At 46.0% G+C, this 26,252-nt stretch overlaps 1 protein-coding gene across 3 annotated transcripts in view; it reads left to right on the top strand.

The window, feature by feature from the left end:
• The window catches only part of SH3TC2 (SH3 domain and tetratricopeptide repeats 2), a 65,570-nt gene extending 39,554 nt beyond the window's left edge, over nt 1-26,016 (top strand). For 2 of the 3 annotated variants that reach the window (XM_071210638.1, XM_058280691.2), the window contains exons 10-17: nt 2,566-2,607; nt 2,734-4,431; nt 4,539-4,719; nt 15,947-16,097; nt 18,584-18,706; nt 21,083-21,233; nt 22,956-23,152; nt 25,140-26,016. In XM_071210638.1, the coding sequence (XP_071066739.1) occupies nt 2,566-2,607; nt 2,734-4,431; nt 4,539-4,719; nt 15,947-16,097; nt 18,584-18,706; nt 21,083-21,233; nt 22,956-23,152; nt 25,140-25,331 (2,735 nt within the window). In that variant the 3' untranslated portion in view covers nt 25,332-26,016. The remainder of the gene's footprint in view (nt 1-2,565; nt 2,608-2,733; nt 4,432-4,538; nt 4,720-15,946; nt 16,098-18,583; nt 18,707-21,082; nt 21,234-22,955; nt 23,153-25,139) is intronic. The other variant, XM_058280700.2, reaches the window with a different exon arrangement.
• Nucleotides 26,017-26,252: the final 236 nt, after the last annotated feature.

Genomic DNA, 26,252 nt, shown 5'->3' with positions numbered 1-26,252 from the left:
ATTGTTAGGATCATCCCTGCTAGTTGTTTAAAACTGGGCTCTGGACCCAGTAATTGGTTGTAGACCTACTTCCTAGGGCCTTTGGGAGGGAGGCTATAGAGACTGGAAAAAGCCTCTCTTTTCTATTTTTAATGGCCTCACATGCTCTTCCTTGGTCTAACAACAGATGTCTCTCTTTGGCAACTCTCAGTTCAATGCCTGGTCAGAGTGTATTAGTTGCAACACAGACTGAATCAATACGATAGAGCTTCTTGCCTGGAGGCTACAGAGCCATGCAATTCAAACTTTCTCAGAGACAGTTCTCCAGGCTTCTCTGGCAGCCTCCTCCCTTTTCCTGGGTAGGAACCACCTCCACTCCCCTTTGAGTCCTCAACAATCAGTCCCTGTTAGCAGTTAAGGAGATTGGGAGGGTCCTATATCTTTAGCCCTTTGCTGGCTCCCAAGGCAAACAATAGTGAGACCCCACCTGGCCTGGAAGGCCTCCTGGGACACAGCAGACCTAATTCGTGAATCAAAAGCTGAGTCAGCCCTAGGCTGTGTCCCTCTTTCTCCCCTTTCTTCGGGAAGTGTGTCTTTAACAATCAGTCCTGGTTAGACGAGGGAGAAGGGCTGGTGGGACACAGCATACCGAATTTGTGGGTCAGAAGCTGGGTCAACCTTAGGCTGTGTCCCCTCTCTCCCTCTTTCCTGGGGTGGTGGATCCCTGGAGCCCCCTTTTTCTGTAGCCTCAGGCCAGAGGCCTGGCAATTCTAAAGTGTCTTAGTGTGGGGGAGGGTGCTGGCAGCAGCAGCGGGTTTCAACTCACTGTTCTGTCATTGCAAGTCCCCTCCTTCGTCCCTCTATCCTCTGGGCAGTGTCCAGCCTTTGCCCGGTATCCTAAACCCTAGAAGATCTTTTCCCAGACTGCTTCAGTCAAGGCCTCTAGCTATTTTTTCTAGAGGAGAAAAGTCATGTCTTTCTAGTCTGCCATCCTCCCAGAAGTCTGGAATCTTCTCTCTTGCAACCTCTGACCTGGACCTGGGTTCCCCAGGGGTGATGAATTTGCCCTTCCCCCGCACTGTGCCTCAGCATCTGCTTTAGCCAAGAGCACTGGCATCTTAGCTGCCACATCCGAGGTGTCTTCTTGGTTCTCACTGAGTCTTTTTTTTTTTTTTTTTAATAATTTTACTTTATTTTAATCCCCCCACCCAAGATGGCTCTCTTATCTGTTAGCTTGTTGTTTTTGCTCATTGTTTGTGCTTTTTGTCTTCACACTTCTGCTCTTGTCTGCTCATTGGTTTTTGCTTGTTGTCTGCTTGTTGTCTGGTTTGTCTTTAGGAGGCACTGGGAACTGAACCTGGGTCCTCCCATGTGGGAGGCAGATGCTTACCTACTCCCAGCTTATTTGTTTTGGTTTGTCCACTCTTCGGTTTTTCTCATTGTCTGCTCATTGTCCCTTCATTGTTCGTTTGTCTTCTTTAGGAGGCATTAAGAACCAAACCCGGGACCTCCCATGTGGGAGGTAGGTGCTCAACTGCTTGAGCCACATCTGTTCCCCTCACCCAGTCTTGTTTCACTTTTGGGACATTAACGCTCGCACTGTAAGGCTCTCCACTTTGGCCTTGGCGACTCTGTGCTTCCCTTTTTCTCTCTGACTGTGCCTTTCTAGCTTCCTTTATCTGCCAGTAAATGCTGATGTTTCTTGGGCTCAGTAACAAATCCCCACTGTCCTGCTTTGCCTTTTTTTTTTTAATGTTTGTTTGTTTTTAGGAGGTACCAGGCATGGAACCTGGGACCTCGTACATGGGAAGCAGGCTCTCAGCTACTTGAGCCATATCCGCTCCCCTGCTTTGCTTTTCCTCTCTGCTGGAGGTCACAAATCTATTTACAAGACTTTAACCCTTGGCCCCAGACCTATTTCATTCTCTGCCTAGAGCTCCTGAAAGTTCCTCAAACGCAAACTATCTGAAACTGTATTTGAGTGTTACTTCTGCCCTCACTTTACTACTAAATTACTTTGGAGAACAAAACTAGGAACTTCAGATGCACCTTTGCTTTCTTTGCTTCACCATTCACATCTGGTCACTCAACCTGTTGGTTTTAAGAAGCAAACTGCCTGGCACACTGTACACTCTAAGTTGGGAGGGCGGATGATGAATGAATGGAAGAAGAAGAAAGGACGTGATACACATGGAAACGGGAGGCAATGCCGTGGGCCACACTGGACTTGGAGTTCTGTTCCTGGCTCTGCTCTAAATTCACTGAGAGATGTGGGCAAGCCACCACACCTCTCAGGCCTTCAGAATCCAGCATCCCCCAGTACCTGCACCTGTCTGTGGAGAGCTCAGGTTTTTAGCTTTTCTTCTCTGACTCTGGGTCTCATTTCAATCTCAGTTCCTGGCTGTAAAGTGAGTTGGTTAAACAAGACAATCTTCAGGTCCCTGCAGCTCTTAAACTGATGATGAAAGGGAGAGCTCTGCCCACTTCCTTAAAGATGACTGATGGTCTGAAACTTAAATCCAGTCTCCTGAGGGGCCCCTGGTCTGGGGTAACCTAACACCAAGTCTGTCCTTCATCTTTACCCAGGTGGGTTTGAATCCATCCAGAATCTTCCAAAGGATCTGAGTGGTGAGTAGAGATCATGCTAAACCTGACTACTAGTCCCCCCAGGTCAGCACTCCTGTCCTCTGGCCAAGAGCTCGCCCCCTTAGTAGCAAGTGTTTAGGGTTGCTCACCTCTGCCTGTCCCTTTCAGCATCTCAGCCCGAAGGCTTCAAGGAGGAGGCCAGGCCTGGTGCAGCCTGGGAGGAGCATCAGGTCATAGGCTCCAGACAGTCCAGTAGCTCCGGGGACTCCAGCCTAGAGGAGGAGCTCCTCTCAGCTGCCTCAGACAGCTATCACCTGCCCGAGCCTGATGACCTGGATGACCCGGAACTGTTCGTGGACCTAGATACTGGTCTGGAGGATGAGGAGGCTGAGAACTTCGCCCCCATATTGGCTTTCCTGGATCATGAGGGTTACACTGACCACTTTAAGAGCCTCTATGATTTCTCCTTCTCTTTCCTCACTTCTTCCTTTTACAGCTTTTCTGAGGAAGATGAGCTTGTGGCCTACCTGGAGGCCTCGAGGAAGTGGGCCAAGCGGAGCCACATGACTTGGGCCCATGCCCGGCTCTGCTTCCTCCTGGGCAGGCTGAGCGTCAGGAAGGTCAAGCTCTCTCAGGCCAGGGTGTACTTTGAGGAGGCCATCCACATTCTCAATGGGGCATTTGAAGACCTGGCCTTGGTGGCTGCTCTGTACACCAATTTGGCTGCCATCTACCTGAGGCAGAGGCTGAGGAAAAGCTCAACCCTGCTGGAAAAGGCTGGGGCCCTGTTGGCCTGCCTGCCTGACCATGAGTCTAGCGCCAAGAACGAGCTTGACGTGGTGGCCTACGTGCTGCGCCAGGGGATTGTGGTGGGAAGTGGTCCCTTGGAGGCCAGGGCTTGCTTCCTGGCCATCCGACTGCTCCTGAGCCTCGGCCGGCACGAGGAGGTCCTGCCCTTCGCCGAGCGCCTGCAGCTCCTCTCTGGACACCCTACAGCGTCGGACACTGTGGCCACTGTCTTGAGTTTTCTGTATGATAAGAAATATCTCCCGCACCTTGCAGTGGCCTCTATCCGGCAACGTGGTACCCAGAGTGCCCAAGGGATGTCTCTTCCCATTTGGCAGGTGCATCTGGTCCTCCAGAATATCACCAAGCTCCTTGGTGTTCCCTCCCTAAACTGGGATGAAGTTTCTGCCCTGGCCTGCCCAACACTCAGGCAGGCACTGGCTGCCTGTGAGGAGCAGGCTGACTGGAGCACCCAGCGGGTCCTGTGTCTCATCCTGTCCAAAATGTACCTCCAGCACCGGTCTCCTGATGGGGCCATCTACTACCTGAGCCAAGCTGTGGTGCTAGGCCAGCTGCTCAGTGAGCAGGAAACCTTTGAGTCTTCTCTCTGCCTGGCCTGGGCCTACCTCTTAGCCAGCCAGGCGAGGAAGGCTTTAGACATCCTTGAGCCACTGTTATGCTCCCTGAAGGAGACAGAGAGCATCACCCAAAAGGGAGTGGTCCATAACCTCCTGGGGCTTGCGTTTCAAGGTGAAGGCCGGGTGAACAGGGCAGCCAAGAACTATCTCCGGGCCTTGAACAGAGCCCGTGAGGTGGGGGATGTGCGTAACCAGGCGGTGACTTTGGCCAATCTCGGCTTCCTGACTCTCAGGTCCTGGGCTCGGCAGCCGGCCCGGGACTATCTCCTACAGGCTATCCGGCTCTATTCTGAACTCCAGGCCAGCAAGGAGACAGACATGGAATTAGTGCAGGTGCTCCTGTGGTTGGCCCAAGTCCTGGTATATGGACACCAGCTGGCCAATGGCCGCCTTTGTTATGAGATGGCATTGCTGCTTGGCTTAAGGCATCGGCACCTGAAGAGTGAGTATGTCCCGGGCCACTGGGAAGCTTTAGAGAAAAGTGTTAGAGGATATTTTGCCCATGTCCTATCTCAAGTCATCTCATTCATCTCCCTGCTTTATGTTCAGGTCAGCTTGAGGTCACCAAATCCCTCTGCCATTTCTACAGCTCTGTGTCCCCAAACCCCAAGGCGTGCATCACCTACCATGAACACTGGCTGGCCCTGGCTCAGCAACTCAGGGACCGGGAGATGGAGGGGAGACTGCTGGAGTCCCTGGGGCAGCTCTATCGGAACTTAAACACCGTCAGGTGAGTCAGGGCTGGGGGACAGCTCTAGAAGCATCTTTCATTCCTTAAAGAGAGACACTGCTCTGACCTTCAGGAAGCCGAGCCCAAATGCACATGGTCTGTGCACAGCATTGAGGCAAAGAGTGCGAGCTCTGGAGCGAACACAGCACAAATCCAGCGCCATCTGTCATTTATTAGCTGTGTGGCCATGGGCAAGTTATTTAGTTTCCTGAGGCTTCAGTTCCCTCATCAGCCAAATGAGGATAATAATGGCTTCTATTCTACAGTGCTATTGGGAGGAATGAATGAGTTAATGCCCAGGAAACACTTAGGACAGTCCCTGACATGTAGAAAGAGCTCAGTAATGTTAACTCTGTTACCATGACTTGGGTTTCCCACAACCCACCTTCTGTCAGTGGCTGAGTGTACAGAATTCAGAGAGCCAGCAGTTTTTTGAGGACCATGAATCCCCCAGGAGGCCTTTGTTATATCAGGACAATTGGTATTAGGGAAAGGACACAGAAAGTGAATAAATCCACTGAAAGAGAGGCTGTACCTTTTCATAGTAAAAAAATTTGATTGGGACCTTACTTAGAAATGAAGTTGAAGATTATGAAACTAAGCCTATTTTCACCTTAAGAACACATTTAGATTATAGTTGTAACTATGGACTAAATCTTAAAATAAACAATAAAAGAAGTGTTGATTTTTGCTTTTTTTTGGTTTAATTGAGTAGACAAAATTGTGTAATAGCACAATGAGACCAGATCTGTCTTGTAATTGACTTTTCAGCACTATCTTAAAAAGGCTCATTTTTGCAAACTCCTCTTTTAATCATTTGATAGTCAAATTATTCTCACTGGATATACTTATTCTACCATCTCCTGTTGACTTTCTCTTCTTTGTTCACTGTTCGAACTGCTTGACCCTTATTTTCAGTGACATGGCCTATAGCTCTGATCTCCCTTCAGATCCTATGGGGTTTGCAAGATTTTCCATTTCTCTTGGCAACAGATTTGCATTGTAGCAGTATATTTGTAATTAAGAAAAATTTCCAAAAGAGAGCAAGGATATTTGCTAGTTTTAAATGATAACAGTGATTTAGGAGGGCCTGATTAAATGACAAATTTTGCTTCTCTGAGCAATACCTTGATCACAAATAATTGGATGATGTTTCTCTCTTTTGCTCATGGTCTTGCTCTCTTTCCTTCTTTCACAAGCCACACCTCCCACTCGTTTCACCTTCAGTCAGTCCTGTCCCTTTTCCCTTACAGAATGCCCTAGCAGTTTGGATGGTTCTGGAGGGCAGACTTGAATTAATCTTTGAGATGAAACGGTTGTATGTTCATGGTGAGGCATCGTGGGACTGGGCTTTGGGAAAGGAGGATTCTAAGGTCCTGGATTGAGGGTGGGAAATATGTGTCAGGCTTATTACCCCCTCTTGCTGCTATGCAAACTCAGACTTATATTAATCACAGCTCTCGGTCATCACCTTCCCCACTTCCATCCTTTGTTCCCCAGCCTTCCCCGCCTGAATGTCAAAAACCACTGAAATCCCAAGGAGGAGCTAGAGAGAACGCCCGGGCCACTGTTAACACAGATTACAGAGGCCTTATTTAAGACAGTGCCAAGGATCACTGCACTTCTTGGGGGATGGGGGTGAGAGGGAGGTGGAAGGAGTAGGGCTGTAGTTGGTCCATAAGTGACCAAAGAAGTTGGAAGACCCAGAGCCAGGAGAGGAGCAACCAAAACTGGATGAGGATTCAGGAAACTTGACCCTACCATGAGTTAACAACATGGCCTTAAAAGTCACTTCTCTCAGTTATTCTGTTAAATTGAATCTGGTGAATGCTATGGTACCTTCTAGTTCTAAAATGTTCAGTCTGGGATGAACCCACTATACTATTCTGACCCTGGCAACAACCCTATTACTCCAGAGCCCTGGTGCTATCTTGAACTTCGGGGGACATATTCAGAAAGTTGTTGGCCTTCTAGGGGTCTTTTAGATCAGAGACCTAAGCTTTTGGGGTTTTGAAAACCTCTGCAATATGTTCAGAAATTCTTGTCATAGTGACTAAACTTCTCGTGTGTGGGCACCATGTATAGTACAGAGCTTGGCACAGAAGAGACATACAATACATATTTGTGCAGAGCAGCCAAGCAGTCAGTTACTTAACTTAGTCCACTAGCGTGCAGCGCTTGAGCTGCAACTATATGCTGATTTGACTGCTGCTGATTAAAATGGTGACTGGGGAAGCTTTGCTGGAATGAGTCCAGGCTCCTTTGCACAAGGCTGAGGTAAGAAAAGAAAGATGCATGGAACTTGGGGACAGCCTCTCTGGTCTTTAGTGACCATGGTAGTGGTCAGTGTCCTCAGTAGAATCTCAGATCTTCATTCCAATGGCCATTTAGAGCACTGGCTCAGCATTAGCTGCGAGCACAGTGGGTCTTTCGTGGCCTGCACTGATAAGGAACCAAATAACAGAAAACGAATTAGAATATGAAGGATTTGCTCCAAATGAGGCACGAGGTTTTTAAAAAATGGTTGATTAAAATTATAATACTTGCTATGGTAAAACAAAATTAAACCAGTATTGAAGGTTATCAATTGAAAAATAAAGGTCCTTTCCCAATTCCTTTTTCTCTAAGACTCTTCAGAAATAACTACTTACTGATTTTAAAAATATCTGTCCAGAAATATTCCATGCATATAAAAGATTTACATGTGATGCCTGTTCTTGATATTAAATATAATTAGATATATTACAGATAGTATGCAAATTTTAGCTATAGCGATGGGATCGTGATAAATAGTACGTTATATAACGTGCTATTGTATTATTTGCTTTTTTGACTTTTTTCTTCCATCACTTTGAAATCTTGATTCAGTATTTTATCACACCATGGGAATCCCAACTGTGTGTCAGGCACTCTGCTAGGTGGTGGGGAATACCATGGTGAGAAAAATATTTTCCAAAAGAACTGTCCAAACCTGGAGCAGGCTGCAACATGTGCTTTACCACCAGTGTGAGTGACACTGGAAGGAAGATTGGGAAATGCCTTAGGTGTCTGAGGAAACACCTGGAAACATGAGCTCGTTATTCCCTTTTAGAATGCCCATTTCATCAAGGAGAACATGTAATATTTATTTAGCATATGTAAATCACTTACTCCTACTTGAAATAATAATAAGAAAAAAGAACAAAGACCAGCCCACAGACACAGATAAATGGGAATTTCCATGCACCTGGGAATGGTTACTATAACTTAGCTCTAAGCTTCCGGGTAGCTGAGGTAAAAAGGGGAACCCTTATGACGTTTTCACCGTCTGATAGAAGAGCATCAACAAATGTCTCTGCTGGAACAAATATTTGTTCCTGGCACTGATTTCTAAGAGGAATTTAATTAAGTGAGTCTTGATGATTTCTTCAACAAAAGACAGATTTCTTCAACTAATACACTCTCCCTAGGGGATTTTCGCTCTCCCAAAATTCAAAGCCATACCCAGAAAAGGCAGGAAGATTTCATGGAAGAAACTGCAGGCATACAGGGCCAGGTTTGGAAGGACAGGCGAGAACCCCTCCAGCTAAGGTGGAGAGGATCTGCCAGGAAGACTCCCTGAGGGTGGCAGCATTTGGGGATGGCCTTGGTGGACAAGTAAGATTTGGTAAGTGGAGAAGGGTAAGGGGATAGCGTTTGGGGAAGAGGGAGTAGCAGTAGCAATGGAAAGGTGGGACACATTTGAAAGACATTTGTAGACTTAACAGAGAAATTCTGATGATCAACCAGATTTGGGAAGCGAGGCAGAGAGAGCACTCAAGCCCACTTCCAGGAGGTGATGAGGGGGTTGTGTTGGGAGGAAGACATGGACCTCGGGCCCTGCACAATGAGTCTCCTTAGTGAACATGCTCATAGCGGTAACAGAAAGCATCCACTGAACAGGCACTGTTTACCAAGTAATGTGTGAGTGCTTTGCCTTTAACTGACTTAGGTCTCAGGACAACTGGACATAGGAAGAGTTGTGGAAAATGAAAGGCAAAGAAGCCAAGTAACTTGCTTGAGGCCACAGAGCGGAGATTGATACCCATATGGTCTGTGTCCAGAGCAGCAGCCAGCAAACTTTTCTTTCTTTTGAAGTACTGGAGCCAGGGATTGAACCTGGGACCTCATATGTGGGAAGCCGGTGCTCAACCACTGAGCCAAATCAGCTACCCTGAGTTTGTTTGCTTGCTGTTGTTTTTTTTTTTTTGGAGGCACCAGGGAACCAAATCTGGAACTCCCATGTGGGAAGCAGGTGCTCAACCCTTTGAGCCACATCTGCTCCCCAATTTTTTCTGTGAAAGGCCAGATAGTAAATATTTAATGTCCTGTTAGCTACACGGGTTGTTCTGTAACAACTACTCCAATCTGTAGTTGTAGCATGAAAGCATCCATAGATAATATGTAAATAAAAAAGCGTGGCTCTATTCCAATATAATTTTATTTATAAAATTAGGTAGCAGATGGAATTATAATATACAAACATTGACCCCAAAGTTAAACCATGGACTTTAATGAATAGTACAATTATAAAAATGTGCCATCGTCAATTGTAACACATGTACCACACCACTGCAAGGTGTTGGTGGTGGGCTTGTTGTATGGGAATCCTTATTTTATCCATGATTGTTCTGTAAACCCACAACTTCTCTAAAAAAGAAAAATAAATAAAGCAGGTAGCAGGCTGGATTTGGCCCCTGGGCCTCAGTTTGCCAACTCTTGGCCTAGAGGGCTTATTCTTAATTTCTCTGTGTATTTTCTGCCTTTTCAGCCAGTACTAAACACCCTAGGTAAACAGTAGGTATGGAGGGCTAAATAGTAAAGTCTCATGGAATTATATGGATGAAAATGACTGTTTTTCATCTGGTTTGACCCTTGCCTGCTACTGAGTCCAAACTGATTACACTAGTAGGCTCTGGCTTCCCTCATATCAGCTCAGCTCCCCAACACCTGAGGCAAGGTAGTTTTCGTTGTCCTATGCTGCTTTCTCCTGATTTTAATTCCTCCTATTTGAAGAATTTTCTGTAGGATTCAAAAGTGGAATGGTGCTGGTGGGTAAGCAGATGCTGAAAACTTTGGCCCCAGCCTTCAGGACTTTGCTTTGGGTTACTTTTCTGTCCTTTTGTCCGATACCTTCAGAACGTGCCCCCTCTGCCTTTCATGGTGATACCTACAGAATCTGGTTTGATAAAGTCTTTTCAATCTTTCAATTGGAGAGGTTCTTGGGGGTCTGGTTATCCGCTTTCAGGTGACATAGCTCAGAAGGGTGCCTTTCTCTAGAACTGACCCAGGTGAGGTTTATGAGAACTTTGCGGCTGTATTGAATTAATAAACTAATATTTACTGAGGTTCTCCAATGGCCCAGGCAGTGTGCTAAAAACTGGACAAAAGAGGTTTGGTCCCCGAACTCACAGAGCTTACGGACCAGTACAGGAAAGAGACATGATGTACATAATCACCAAAGGTATTATATAAATTGTGGTAAGTGCCACAAAGGATGTGCATGTTATTTTTAGAAAGAACGAACACCTTGCATTTAATCTGTCATCACTAAATAATGATTAATTCTTTGCATGTGAATATAATAGTATCTTAGAAGTCATTCTCATTACTCTTGGCTTTTATTCTTATCTCTTTAACTGTCTTCCTGTGTAGTTGAAGGAAAAAAAGCTTAAGCTTTGGTTTTCAGTATAACTAATATTACTAATCCTTAACATTTCTGTAATCTTAAACAAGGAAAGAATTGCTTTCACTGATATTTTCTCATTTATCAAAAGGTATTTTAGTTTCCTAGGCTGCTCAAACAAATACTATGCAATGATTTGTCTTAAACAATGGGAATTTATTTGCTCATGGTTTTGAGGCTAAGAGGCTGTCCAAATCAACATCAAGGAGATGCTTTGTCCCCAAAGACTGGCATTCTGGGGCTAGCTGCCAGTGATGCTTGGCCTGTAGCCTTTCACATGGCAAGACACATGACAGCGTCTCTGAGTCTCTCCCTTCTTTTCCGGATTCCATTGATGTTCTGCTGCTGACTGCTCTCTCTGTAGCTTTCTTTCTGTCTGAATTTCATACCTTTTTTTTTTTATCTTTATTTTTTTACTATTACATTAAAAAAATATGAGGTCCCCATATACCCCCACCCCCCTCCCCCCACTCCTCCCCCCACAACAACAATCTCCTCCATCATTATGAGACATTCATTGCATTTGGTAAATACATCTCTGAGCACCCCTGCACCTCATGGTCAATGGTCCACATCATAGCCCACACTCTCCCGCATTCTACCCAGTTGGCCATGGGAGGACATACAATGTCTGGAAACTGTCCCTGCAGCACCACCCAGGACAACTCCAAGTCCTGAAAATGCCCCCACATCTCCTCTCTTACTCCCACTCCCTACCCCCAGCAGCCACCATGGCCACTTTCTCCATACTAATGCCACATTTTCTTTGATTTCTAATCACAATAGTTCATGAATAGAATATCAGTAAGTCCACTCTAATCCTTACTCTATTCCTCCATCCTGTGGACCTTGGAATGGTTGTGTCCACTCCACATCTATATCAAGAGGGGGCTTAGATTCCACATGGATGCTGGATGCAATCATCCTGCTTTCAGCTGTAGGTACTCTTGGCTCCCTGGTGTGGTGGTTGACCTTCTTCACCTCCATGTTAGATGAGTAAGGTAAGTCCAATAAACCAGAGTGTAGAAGCTGAAGTCTGTTGAGGCTCAGGGCCTGGCTATCACATGGTCAGTCCAGAGATTCAGGTGCCCTGGGTATACATTAAACCCCAGCACCAACTACAGTCCTGGTAAAAGTAACAGGAGAGGCTTGTGAACAAAGATCACATCTGAGTCCAACTCCATCACACAGAAACACAAACTCCAAAGTAGGGCCAACTGACATGGCACTGAACTCCATCTGCCATGACCATAGAACCTGTGGGTCTCTGTAGCCTTCAGAAGAACCAATACCTGGGGTTGTATCTACTTTATCTGTCTCTGGGCAGGTGTGCAACCCCTCTGATAACCTCCTGGCTCTTTTTGGAGACTCATAGCCATATAAACTCATTTGTCCTTTCCATTTCCTCCTTTTATTCAGGTGAAAAAGCACTTTTAACTCCTGTTATTATATGTAGATTGAGATATTCTGCTGGTCCGAGTTGACGCTTTTATTCAAGGTCATTTTCTAGTTACATCATCAGCTGGTACTTGGTAGTAATCCCTCGGCACCAGGGAGGCTCATCCCTGGGAGTCATGTTCCATGCTGGGAGAAGGCAATGCATTTACATGCTGAGTTTGGCTTTGAGACTGGCCACATTTGAGCAACACGGAGGCTCTCAGGAGGTAACTCTTAGGCACCCTGAGGCTCTAGGCCTTGTTCTTATTTCAGGTGCCCAGGCTCACAAGCATAGTCATTAGTATCAAGGGCTCACTGTTGGACCTTCATTCTTTTTTGGTCTTTGCCATTGCACTTGGGGGATTGTTGCTGTTCCTTTAGGGACTGTGATAGAGCTCCCCTGGCTAGGAACTCAGCACTCCCTCAGTTGTTGCTTTTAATTGTATCCACTATGGAAATATCCAAACATTTTTATGTACCCTGGATATATGCCCTGTAGAACTCCCTGCCAATCATGTGTCCCCTGTCAATAACATCCCATACCAGTATTCCTGGTTGAACCTCTCTGTGATCCAAAACTACTTCGAAAGTGAAGCCCAATATATTGCCAGGTTCCATTATAGTAAAATGGAATATAGTGATGAGTTTAAAGGTTAGATATAGAATACATATTAATTTAGAAAACATTATATAGGATTAGGACCCATCCTGATCTGGCTGGGTCACACCTTAACTCGAGTAACCTCAGTAAAAGGTCCTACATACAATGGGTTCACACCCATAGGAATGGATTAAAGAACATGTTTTCCTGGGGTATATACCACTTCAAACTACCATGCAAGTCTATGATGTACTTCACTACTCTAATCTTGCAAGTGAGAAAACTTTGATCAAGCTTTTTAAAATAGTTTGTTTTTTAAAAAACTTCAAAGTTCTTACAGCAGTAAAAGAAAAGCACAATCTTAGTTACTTCTGAGCCAGAAATAAGCACTGCTTGCTGATGTGAGCGAGCGGGTTCCAGGGTCAGACTGTTAGGATCAGATCCTGGTTTAAACAGGGTTTCTTACCCTGTCCAAATCATTTACCCTTTCCGAGCCTTAATTTTCCCATTTGTAAAATAGATGTAGTAATAGAACTGACTTCTTAGGGCTGTTGTGCTGAAATGAAATAATTCATGTAAATTACTTTGAACATGCTAAATGCTCAATAAGTATTAGGTAACAGTTACTGCAATTGTTAATATAAGACAAAGCAGCACAGTGCTTAAAATGAAAGCTTTTGAAATGAGCAATGCAAACTTGGGCAACTTTAAAAATAACTGGATTTCTTTATTTGCAAAATGGGTTAAGAGCTCTCACGGTTTAGGGTTTCTAGGAGGAATAAATGAGAGGAGGTATATGGAAAGTGCTTATCTAACAGGAGGCCCAGCTCAACGTGCCCTAAGTAAGTGGCAGCTCTTATTACTGGAACAGGACAGGACTGGTTGGTGGAGGCTGGGTTTGGGCCAGCGGTCAGACAGATTCAGCTGGGTAGGGATCTGGGAAAACCCCAGCATGGCTTGGTAGGAGGAAGTCTGGGCACGCAGGTATAACGGGGTGACCTATCCACAGGTGACTGGCTGGTGTCCAGGCAGGGAGGAAAAAGCAGGACTCAGCCTCAGAGACTAAACATGGGTGAAAGGAAAATGGGCAAAAGAGAAAAAATGAGGTCGGAAAAGAGAGGAGATATCCAAGCAGGGTAGAGCACAAGAACTGGAAAGAAGGTGATATTGATGTGGATCCATCAGCTGTGCTCCTTACAGCTTTTAATTTGAAATCTGGGCCAGACCTGGAGCCTGCAGGTGGTGGCTGGAGAAATGGGCATGCTGGGCCATGCCGGTGGTTCATCCGGTGGGTGACATATCAGCCACAGACCTATGTAAAATAATGGGATGGTGAGTGGTGAAAGAGAGAGCCAAGGATGCTGGAGGCCATCTCCCAAGTTTAGACTATAAAGGCACTTGATTTTACTGAAGACCATGAATCCAGTGTAAATCTTGGTGGGAGGTGGTCATCTTTGGAAAATCTTCCCTTTGCAGGGAGTCTCGATTGTGCAGTGTGACTTGCCAGGTCCCTTAGACATGCTTTACCCAGCTTGGGTGTTTCCAAGAGAAATACTGATCTCTCTTTCCTGGTCATAGTGAGCACAGAGAGAAAAACATGCAAGAAGAAAATATCTGTTTTATGAGTTGGTCTCTATAACAGCATTAACCTTGCTTCCCGGGGTCTGGAGAGAAAACCCCAGCCCAAGAGTCTCCCAGGACAGGAAATAGTAATAAACAAAAACAATGGGAAGAAGGACCAGGATGAGATTTATGGCCCTGTCCTCATCAAACCATTTCAGTGGGAGTGAGGAGACAGCAGAGGCCAGGCCGTAGACCCTCCTAACCCTGCTTGAGGTTTAGGGGTGTGGGCAAGAGAAGAACAGGACTTCCTATGGTGTAAGTGGCCAGTGACAATTGTAGGTCAACCAGGCAGGTGGCTGACCGCCTCGACTTTGCATGGTGCTTCTCACCTCAACGCAGTCTCAACAGTGAGTTTGACATTCCAATACTTGAGAGAGGGTGGCCATTGCCCATCCTGGGATGCCAATAAATCTTATGTAAAAGGCAGGGCAATGGGGAAAGTGTGTGCTTTTTCTCCGCAGTACTTGTAAAAGCCAAATGTCTGGTACTTTCTCCAGAAGGCCAATAACTGTGGCTGCCTCATTGCCAAAATGGATCAGGGCCTCTTTAGTCAAAGGCAAAGCTGTGTTTCCATGACTGTGTATAAGGGACCTGGGCTGGATTGTCCATCATGAGATGGTAACCAAATTTGCTGAGGGCCCCTAACTGCTCACAGACTTGGTTGTTGATGACCAGTTTCTAGAAGCGGTTGTATGATTCGGTGCCCTGGCTCTCAAACCTTGGTGTACATCCCCTGGGGTTTGTCTTAGAAAGTCAGATTCCTGGGTTCCAACACTAACAATTCTGATTCTGTCTGTCTAAGGAAGCACTGGGCCTGAGTTTTCAGTAAGCTCCCTAGGAAACACTGATGTTTGTGGGCTGTGGGTCACACTCCGAGGGGCAGGGTGCCGTGGGACTAGCCCTGGGCAGGGACTCAGGAGAAGGGAGTTCTGGCCTCAGATCTCCCCTAATGAGCAAGTCACTTCCCATCTCTGGGCCTGTTTCCTCTATAAAAGAAGGGGATTGGACTAGATCAGCAAGTCTCAGACCAAGCTGTACAGTGGAGTCACCTGGGGAGCTTTGACAAATGCTGGGTCTGGGCCACCCTCCCAGTGTCCAAGGCCTCAGCTGGCATGCAATTTCAACCCACTGAGAAGAGTTTGACTGTGGGTGTATATTTGAAAAGCTTCCGGTTGAGTCTAATTGCCACCAGGATGAGAACTATTTTGATGATGCCTAATGTTCCTTCCCATGCTAGAATTCTGAATCTGTACAACACTGCCTTACCTTAAGTCCCATTTCTTCATTAATCCCCCTCATGGGAGAAGAGTGCCCCTACATAAGACAGTTTTCCAGGTAAAGAGAATTCCATTGCACACCAACCTTTTAAAACATTCACTCTAGTTTTATTTTTCTTCTTAAACAAAATATCAAAATCTTTTTGATGGTTTAAAATTAGCATGTCATTTGTTCATGCATCCATTCAATAAATATGCATATGGCATCTACTATGTTTTAGGTGCTTATGGAAAATATGTGATAGAGCAGTAGAGAGATGGGTGGCATTAATAACAACTAATATTGAACATTTGTTAGATGCCTACTACGTACGTGCAAGGCACCTGTAAGGCGGTTTTAAGCTCACTAGTTTTAACACCTTGTTTAATCCTTACAGCAATCCTGGCAGATACAATTATATCCCATTTTACACATGAGGAAACGAGTCTGAACTTTCTCAAGGTCACACAGCGGGTTGGGGCAGACGGTGATTCAGATCAGTCCCTGGCCTCGTAGTGTGATCTGGGACAAGGTCTCCTCTGTGCTGAGGGACCTCTGAGGCCCCTCTGAACCTTCACATTTCATGAGTCCATATCCGTCCCCAGGTCCCTCAGGCAATCCCTCACTTGCATCAAGGAGAGCCTGCGCATCTTCATCGACCTGGGGGAGAGAGACAAAGCAGCCGAGGCCTGGCTTGGGGCCGGGCGACTCCACTACCTCATGCAGGAGGATGAGCTGGTGGAGCTGTACCTGCAGGTAGGCCTCTCGCAGCGTTCTCCAGGACTGCAGACTTGGGTCATTTGGGAAGTCAGCTGTGGCCTCCAAATTCACCGGCTGGAATGTGAGAGCAGAGACGGCCATGCCAAGCCCTTGAAGGGCCAAGACAATGACACCCTGGGCAGTCATTGAACACACGATAGAAACCAGGGGCCTCTGACAGGCTGAGTGACAGCAGCAAACGGCCAGTCGCTGAGCTGCAGCCTGAGTTTCCCATACGTGGGTGCCCTGAAGGGAGTGAGGGGAGGATGCGCCCTCTCCTGTTACGTCAAGTATATCCAGCTTTCCAATGCTGGACACACGCCCCATGTTCAGGATTTTGCTAAAATTTGAAGCAGGGTGTGTCTTGAGGGGTGTTTAAGATATTGTTCTCTTGAGTTTTGGTTGCACACCTATATAATCAGAGGTATGGTAAAGAGTAGTGATTAAAGCCCTGGTTTTGGAGAGAGCCAGAGCTGGAATTGAGTCACAGGCTCCTCATTCATGGACTGTATGACCTTGGGCTTGCTACGTGAGTGCTCTGGGCCTCAGCTTCTGCATGCATGGGCCCTACCTTTTAGGGTAAGGATTAGTAAGAAAAACAAATCAGTATAGCCCTTGCATAAGAAATATACAGTAAGCATTTACTAAGCTCTTGGGACTTAGAAGATACTTAATAAATGGTATTTCATTATTATTATTACTATTATCTGCAGTATACTGACATTAAATAATATGATACTGTGTAAGAAGCTTTGTTCTGTCAAAAATATGCTTGTTATCTTTTATTCATTCCTTTATCTTATTTTCTCCCATTTTACTCCTTATACCTTCCCCCTCACTCTATTAGTCAAACTTGCACAAACTCACTCCACCTGAGGCTTAATAATGGCTGTGGAATATTGATTGAGTGCTTAATATGTGCAGGATACCACTTCACACTTCCACATACAGTAGGAGTCTCTATTGTAATTTCCAATTTCCATTTTACAAATGAGACTCAGAGAGGCTGATTAACGTGCCCAAGGTGGTATAGCTGGTACATGGCTGAGAATTGCACACAGGCAACCTGACTTAGTGTCTTCACTCTCAGACTCCACACTCTCGTGCCCCAGACTTTTCGACATGAAAGAGTGTTTAGAGAGCAGGCAATTCCGTCTTCTTTTAGACTCTGGGAGACTGAGGCCCACAGAGAGCCATTCAGCTTTATGCTTGGCAGAGCCCTCAGAGCCAGGGTTTCATTTCATTGCCTCTCTTTCTGTAGAGCCGCACATCCAGGAACAGTAATTGGAAGGTCTTGTAGCAACAATGAGGTGCTCATTGCTCAAAACTGGTCCTGGGCTCCCTCCAACCACAGGCTGCCACCGAGCTTGGTGTTGCCCAGGATCATTGCCATTGAAGCGACTCATTCTCCTGCCTGGGCTATTTGAGGTGCTCTAACCGTGCTGGAGATGCAGCGGTCCATTCTTCTTTCTTCACTCACTTCATTTCATTTAGATGAAATAAGAAGTAGCTTGCCAGAGATGATGAGGTTGTGGAGGCTCAGAGCAGTGTATTGGGCTGGAAGACCAAGAGTTTGTCACTCTTGGTCTGAACTTGGAGAGGCTCTTGATTCTTTTGGAGCCTCAGTTTTGCCATCTGGAAAATGTAGGTGGGGCTAGATCACTGTTTTCCAAACTTTAGTCATTTACACATCAAGTTCATGGTTTTGCCATATTCATGTACCATTATTTACTTATTTTTCTTTGATTCAACTTCAAATTAACTTAGTTTTTAAAACTTTAGCTTTGTAGACTGGATGTAACTTAAGTTGAGCTCCTGCTTCTCAGATAGGAGGTCCCAGACTCGGTTCCCAGTGCCTCCTGAAAAACCAAAAACAAACAACAAGCAAAACAAATGAAAAAAACCAACTCAAGGAAACCAGTGTAGCTTGGTGGTTGAGCACTGTCTTCCCACATACGAGGCCCCAGGTTCAATCCCCAGCCCGCGGTACCTCAAAACAAAACAAAAAACCAAAAACTTCAGCTTTAAAAACTTAGTCTTATCCTAAACAATGCAATCTCAGGTTTGATGTATTATTATTAATCTTTTCTCTTCTAAAACAGTAAAACATATACTTAGCTATTAAAACATAAAATGCTTGTTTATGCACTGCAGAAATCATCTCTAGTACCAGCAAAAAAAATCACCCACCTCCCATACCTGTTATGAAGATTAATGATTGCCCTTGTAAAGGACACAACACAGTTTAGTACATAGGATGTCTTTGATAAGTGTTCCCTGTGTCACGCTAATTATACCATGGTGGAGAAATGCTGGACTAGGCACTCTCTCAGGCTCTGATGGGCCCTGAGAGTGGGAAGGACACTTCTGGGTGGGGGGCTGTAGCAGAGGGCTAAGGGAGGCAGTCGGGGCCCACTGCTGCGAGTCCTGTGGAGGGGGGAGGCCCTTCTCCCTGCCTCCGATGGCCACCTTTGTCCCTCCAGGCAGCCATCCAGACAGCCCTGAAGTCAGAGGAGCCCGCCCTGGCTCTCAGGCTCTACGAAGAAGCTGGGGACGTGTTCTTCAATGGGACCCGCGGCAGGCATCGTGCGGTGGAGTATTACCGAGTAAGTCACGGAGTGGGCACGCCGTGTCTGGCACGAGGGTGAGCCAGGCCACACGGGGCTTCAGCCTTGAGCCCCCTTGCCCTCCCTTTCTTCTCCCTCGTTCATCCACTGCCCACATGCGGTCCCTCCTCTTTTGTCTAGCAGACGCTCAGGGAAGGACCTGAGAAGCTCAGGCATTCTCAGGCTTGATAAATGATCCTCCTTGGATAATATACCATAATAACTACATTTCTTGGGTACTTGGCACTACAGTTTGTAGCATACTTCCATTTTCCCAGAGTGTTTCTCGTGTACTACGGGTGGCACGAGACTTGATTCAAAGTGGTACATGAATGAACATATTTGTATAGATATGTATTTTTAAAGATTTATTTTTTATTTCTCTCCCCTTCCCCCTCCTCCATTGTCTGCTCTCTGTGTCCATTCACTGTGTGTTCTTCTGTGTCTGCTTATGTTCTTGTCAGCAGCACTGGGAAACTGAGCCTCTTTTTTATTGCGTCATCTTGCTGCTTCAGCCCTCTGTATGTGTGGCGCCACTCCTGGGCAGGCTGCACTTTTTTATGCAGGGTGGCTCTCCTTATGGGGCGCACTGCTTGCGTGTGGGGCTCCCCTACACAGGGGACACCCCTGCATGGCACAGCACTCCTTGTGCATATCAGCACTGCATGTGGGCCAGCTCACCACACGGGTCAGGAGGCCTTGGGTTTGAACCCTGGACCTCCCATGTGGTAGGTGGATGCTCTATCAGTTGAACCAAATCTGCTTCCATCACTGTATTTTTATTAAGCATGCAGTAAGATATATTAAAAATGTATATATAATCTACTTCCTCAAACATGTGATTTCACAGATATTATTGCATGGGAAACACTAGCTCATCACACACATGATCTCACTGCATGCTAAAGCAAGATAATAAGAGTTAAATTAATGCTAATTAATGTCCAGGTGTCAAATAAATATGTCAAACATCTTAATTATTGTTCATTGCTGACTGAAGTTTGGGAAACTCATTATCTTATTTGATCCTATAATTTCACTTATTCAGCTATCCATTCATTTGTTCATTTGTTTATTCAGTCATCAAACATTTATCACACACCAAATGTGCGCCAGGCACTGAAATAGACATGGGGAGACAGCAGAGAACAAGAAACCAGGCCCTGAGTTTTCATATGCATTTTATAGATGAGAAAATAAGGCTCAGAGAGATGAAGAGACTTGCTTAAAATCACACAATAATAAAAGCAATAGAAATGGTCATTTTTCAAATGCTTTCAGACCATATAAGTACTTTATTGACTAGCACTGCGGGCGCTATGGGAGCACGTGGCTGAGAGGTGAATAACTTCCCATGTGATCGTGGAAAAAGTCACCTCCCCTTTCCTGCTCTCAGTTTCCCCAATTTTAGGAGACAGGGTTGGACCTGATGACCTCTGCACTTCCACCTCTATGATCTGGGCAAAGTAGACAAGACTAAGAACTGAAGGGACAGTGGCCATAGTAGTTGCTGAGGGCAGGGAGAGGGAAAAAGAGGTGTGATATGGGGGCATATTTGGGACTTGGAGTTGTCCTAAATGATAATGTAAGCTATAATCCACGCGGTGCAGCAGTGCTCCAAAATGTGTTTACCGAATGCAATGAATGTGCCACAATGATGAAAGAGGATGGTGATGTGGGAGGAGTGGGGTGGGGTGTGGGGTATATGGGAACCTCTTATATTTTTTAATGTAACATTTTGTGTGATCTATGTATCTTTTAAAAAAAGGCAATTAAATAAAAATGAAAAAAAGCTAGAACCAGGAGAAGCAGTTGAAAAAAGGCAAGCATGAAAACGTGGCCTTCCCCCTCTCCCTGCCAGGAGAACATGGGCTCCCAGGGACTGTGTGTAATATGGCCTGTGCATGAATTCAAATTTATCTAATCCTGTATCCAAGTTTGCCTAGTTTCCGGAAAGCCAATTAAGTGATAGAGACTCTATAGTCTTTGAATATTCGGGAAAGATGCAGACTGAAGGTGTACTCGAACTTACATCCAGATGGAATGTGGGTGATATGATAATTAAAGCTTATCTGGTATTCAAACAAACCCCTAAATGCTAAGAAACTAACAAAGAAAGCCCTTTTTGCATCAGTTGCTGCCCCAACTGATCAGTTGCTAAATCCTCTGTATAAAAAGGACCTGGAAATATTGCTCCGGGCTCTGTCTTTGGACAGAAGTCCACCGGGCCCAGCCAGCTGTTAGTAAACCTTCCTTTTCGAAAGAGTCTTGTGCCCTGGCCCTCAATACTGCAACCACCGACTTCTCTCTGCTACTCCATATGTGCCCCCAGTTTCTAGCTAGACTAACGAAGGTTCCCTGTGTCTCTGTTCTTAGGCTGGGGCTGTTCCTTTAGCAAGGAGGATGAAAGTGGTCAGAACAGAGCTCCGGATTTTCAACAAACTGACAGAGCTGCAGATGAGCCTTGAAGGCTATGACAAGGCTTTGGAATTTGCCACCCTGGCTGCCAGACTCAGCGCAGTCACGGGTAGGTGGTCCTAATTGCTGGGCAAGTCGAATGGGAGAAATAAACACTACTCCAGGGTGGATGCCAAATCCACAATAGCATAAGTTCTGACATCCGACTGCTTAGGTTCAGATCCTAGGTCCAACTGTCATTTGCAGGGAGACTTTAAGCAAGTTATTTAACCTGGTAAATCTCAAGATTATCATCAACAAATCAGGACTGCAGTTGTTATGAAGAAGCACAGTGCTTTGATGATAAGCGTTACCTGAATCATGCTAATTATTAGATCACACTTGGTAGTATACCCTGACTATAGGGTAAATAGCATTTTATCCTATGCACATGCAATGTCCCCATTACAAAAAGCCTGGGTCCTGGGTTTTTAATTGGTTGGTTTTTAGTCAAAAGCACATTTCCCCATGGAATTGAGATGTAAATGAAGGTCAGGTTTCCAGGCTTGCACATTAACTTAACTCACCGCATAGCTGAAACAGTTTGTATTTTCAACAAAAGCCAGTAGAAAACAATGCAAGTCAGAAAAAAAGCAGACTAAAAAAAGATTTTAAAAACCTTATCTTCCATGTTGGTGCTTGAGGAAAAGCAGGTTTGATTAGAGGAAGACATAGAGGTAAATGGAATCTTCTGCAACGATTCTAGAAGGGACTTCTGGGCATTTTCAGGCATGAGCTGTGGATGGTGCTGGACTTCTGTGTGTGTCTAATTGCACTTCAAAGCTCCTCTCTCCTTTTCCTAGCTTTTCTTTTACTGCGGAAAACCTTATCTGAGCAGACTGTCTGCTAATCTCAGGAAAAGTTGCCCCAGGAGGCTCCCTCTGAGCATTCTTTTCCCTTCCATGGACTGAAGCTGAAAGCAGGCTTATAAACCCTTTATGTATGCATTTCCCTGTGACTGGCTTTTTCCATATCAGAAAATATTTTTCTCCTTTAGACATTTCCATTTAATTTAGACTTTTGGCCCTTTGAAGCCTGAAAGTGATGTTTTGAGATTGCATCAAAAAGCCACCTTGCAAATATTCCAAAGGAAACATTGGAAGCCTTTGTTCCCTCTAAAAGATCATTTTGTATTAAAGGGGCTTAGTAAGCTTTAAAAAACAAACTCACTAAAACTCAAACCAATACACCATAAACCCATTAGAAATCAATGTTCTAAAGCATGGTTTAAAAGTGAATAGGTGATTTCTCTGCAGCTTATCTGAGACCACCAGTGGTCTCACTAGAGGGTCACTCTGAATACAGTTGGCATGTGTGCTACAGAGAGCCACTTTTATGTGGGGAAGACATTAGTTACACAGTTATTTCATGGTAAGGCATTCTTCATTACTCAGTCAAGATAGTCTTGTCACCATGTCCCGTCACAGGGATTTGGAAATGATTATTTCCCAGAATCCCAAGTTACAGTGACATTGACAATAAGGAGAAGGTTTTCTTCAGGGAATCTTCCCAGAAAACTTTGACCAGGAGATAAATCCCAATTAATCTCTCTCTTAGAGCCCTGTGTTTTTAACACAGGCGTAATTTTTCACACTGATTTGTTTGTGTGATTATTTAAGGCATGTCTGTGTCCTCTGAGACAGTAAGCCTCTTCGCTCTGTTCCTTGTCTACCTAGCACCATGCACAGCTTCTGACCCTTAGGAGACCTTCAAAAAATTCCACAGAATCAATGAGTGAATGAATGATGCAGAGTATTGGCTACAGGATCTCTGCCTTTCTTCCATTTCCTAGGAGATCAGAGGCAGGAGCTGGTGGCCTTTCACCGCCTGGCCACGGTGTACTATTCCTTGCACATGTACGAGATGGCTGAGGACTGCTACCTGAAGACTCTGTCCCTCTGCCCGCCCTGGCTGCAGAGTCCCAAGGAGGCCCTGTACTATGCCAGGGTGTATTACCGCCTGGGCCGACTCACTTTCTACCAACTGAAGGTAAGAGCGAGGCTCCCAACATTGTGCAAGGACTACCGTCAAATGCGTTCTTTCCTGACCCACACAAAGGTGGTCAGAAGCCTTTGGGGTGGGATCAAGAGTACCCAAATGGCTAAAGTGGGGACTCTTGTTTCATAAGGTGGGCATTGACTGGAGACATTGGCTCTTTCCATTCTGCCCACCTGAGGATCCAGAGCTTGCTCCCGTCTCTGCCGAGGAGACAGATAATAATTCTCTTCCTTTTACCCTGCTATGGTTTCTGAGGTTGTTATTCGTAAGCCACTTCAGGACTGTTGCCTCATGTCTGTGAGCTGCTCAAGGGCCCCCAATTTTTTTTTTTTTAAGATTTATTTGTTTATTTATTTCTCTCCCCTTCTCCCCCCCTCCCCCACCCCGGTTGTCTGTTCTCTGTGTCTGTTTGCTGCGTCTTCTTTGTCCGCTTCTGTTGTTGTCAGCAGCATGGGAATCTGTGTTTCTTTTTGTTGCATCATCTTGCTGTGTCAGCTCTCCGTGTGGGCTGCACCATTCCTGGGCAGGCTGCACTTTCTTTCGCTCTGGGCGGCTCTCCTTACAGGGCTCACTCCTTGTGCGTGGGGCTCCCCTACGTGGGGGACACCCCTGCGTGGCATGGTACTCCTTGCGCGCATCAGCACTGCGCATGGGCCACCTCCACACGGGTCAAGGAGGCCCAGGGTTTGAACCGCGGACCTCCCATGTGATAGACGGACACCCTAACCACTGCGCCAAGCCCGCTTCCCTGACCCCAAAATTAAAATAGAAATTAATAAATACTTAACTGTATGTCCTCAAAACATGACAAGCCAGCTAGTCAACTGCAACGCACTTCTTGTAAAGTTATATAAAAGTTTATTTACGGGTAGAGGATGAAGCTCAGTGGTTGAGCTCCTGCTTCCCATGTACGAGGTCCTGGGTTCAATTCCCAGTACCCCCTTCAAAAAAATGTGTCTTTAAGGAGAAATGTGGGTACTGGTGGTCTGCAATTCTCTGTTCCAAGTCTGACCCTTGAACCGTGTCCTTGAGCTTTGGTTTCCCCTTGCAAGAGGTCTGTGTCCTCCCCACCAACACGGAATCCCTTGTTGCAGCAGCCTCTGAGTCTTGCCTGAGTTTCCCCCCAGGCGACGCTCATGGCAGCTCTGCTGTCCTACCCTTATTTGCCAGATTTGTTTTTGGCCTGAATTAATTATTGACTTGTGAGTGTTAATGGAAACCTGGCATCTGTCTCTGAGTCTCACCCAGAGAGGCATCTGCTCCTCATCCCTACCTTATAAGGAGGGTCGGGGGTGGTGGAGGGCTCTGTAGCCATCTTGCCGCTGTCCCCTGGCTCCCAGCAAGTGGATCAGTGATCTGCTTGTACCAACCAATGGCTCTACAGGCTCCCAGGAGAAGAGTTCAACACATGTGACCTTAAGCAAAAAAAGGCAGTTTTTTTGGCTCAAGTAACTGGAAAGTGCAGATATAGATTTAGTTTCAGGAAGTTCTGGACCCCAAGACTCAAATATCATCATGGGTTCCCCTCCACCCCATCTCTCTATGTACGTCTTGGCTCTGTATGTTTCTTTTTGTCTCTTGGCTTCATTCCCCTCTAGCTCCTGGCAGACGCCACATCTAAAAGACGAGGGACCCCTGTCGTTGCTAGCCACACTGAAAAGTCCCAGGGAGTGACTGGGATTGGCCAGCTTGGGTCATGTATCCATCTTGGAACCCTGTGCCAGGGTGATGCTGTTTCATATTAGCTGTGCCCAGGGAAGGTACCATCCCTATGCCTGGGGACAAGGGTCCACTGTGATTAGCAGTGCCACAGGGACAACGGTGGAGTGGGATTTCCCCAAGAAACCAGAAAAAAGGGGGTGGGAAGCTATGTTGGGCAGGCAAAAGCTAATCATTGCCAGAGTTCCCACCACTGCCTCTCCAGCCTCCCCTGGAAGTGTTTGCTAAAGCCGTCTCTTCTTTGCCCCCCTGCCATTAGGATGCCCACGATGCCACTGAGTACTTCCTGCTGGCCCTGGCAGCAGCGGTTCTGCTGGGTGATGAGGCGCTGCAGGACACCATTAGGAGCAGGCTGGACGACATCCGTTGGAGCCCTCTGTGGCACAGCAGCCCTGCCGGACGCTCCTCAGAGAGGGCGCGGTGGCTGAGTGGCGGGGGCCTGGCCCTCTGAGGACAGCGGTCTAGGCTGGCCATCAGATGACATGGCCAGAAGTTGCCTTCCTGCCCTAAGCTCCCAGACACTCATCTGGGAGGGTCTGAGCCATCCCCCGGCCCAGGCTTCTCATTTTACAAATGAGAAGCGCAAAGTCCAGAGGGCGAGGGGCTCCTTCTCAGTCACCCAAGAAGTTGATGGAGCAGGGGTCACAAGTTCTCTCCCTGGGCTTTGCATTGAGAGCCTTTTGCAGTTCCCCAACATACCATTCTCCTGGAGAAAATGGGGAAACTTGCCTGCTGGGAAACCTGATCTCCTTCCCCCAAATAAGGAAATAAGGTGCCGCACTGGTGAGAAGGCAAGCGGTTTGCAGTTTGTTTCCTTACTGACTTTTCTCAGGGAAAGACACCTCCCTTTTCCAGAAACTGATGGTTTCTTTTTTTTCTCTCTTCAGCTAGAACTGGAGGAAATGCCACTCCCCCTGCTCACGGGGGCTGGCAGGAGGGAATTTGCATCCCGGGGTGTGAGGTTTGCCAATATTCACCATCTCTACCCTGCCCCCAAGGCTGGGCTCCCACAAAACCTCCCAGAAACCCCAGGGAAGCTTTTCAAGGGCCAAGGCTTGAAAACTGAGCATTAAGAAAATTGTGATATGAATCACATGCAAATATTGTATATTATTAAATATTTACATTTATACACACATTTTTTCTCTTTTATAATAGGGACAGATGAGATGGGACTTGAAAAATGATGGGTTAAATACCAAGGTGTTTTATTGATTTCAAGGTAGACCTTTCACAAAGTGTTGATATTAACCTATCACTGCATGACAAATCACTTCCAAAATTAGCAGCTTGAAACAACGTTTATTATCTCAGAGTTGAGAGAGAGCAAGAAAGGGTCTTTTATAGCCTGAACTCAAAAGTGAAATCCCAT

The sequence above is a fragment of the Dasypus novemcinctus genome, chromosome 2 (genome assembly GCF_030445035.2).
Source record: "Dasypus novemcinctus isolate mDasNov1 chromosome 2, mDasNov1.1.hap2, whole genome shotgun sequence".
Lineage (NCBI taxonomy): Eukaryota > Metazoa > Chordata > Mammalia > Cingulata > Dasypodidae > Dasypus > Dasypus novemcinctus.
The sequence above is the reverse complement of the archived record's forward strand: the minus strand, read 5'-3'. Positions and strand labels throughout refer to the sequence as shown.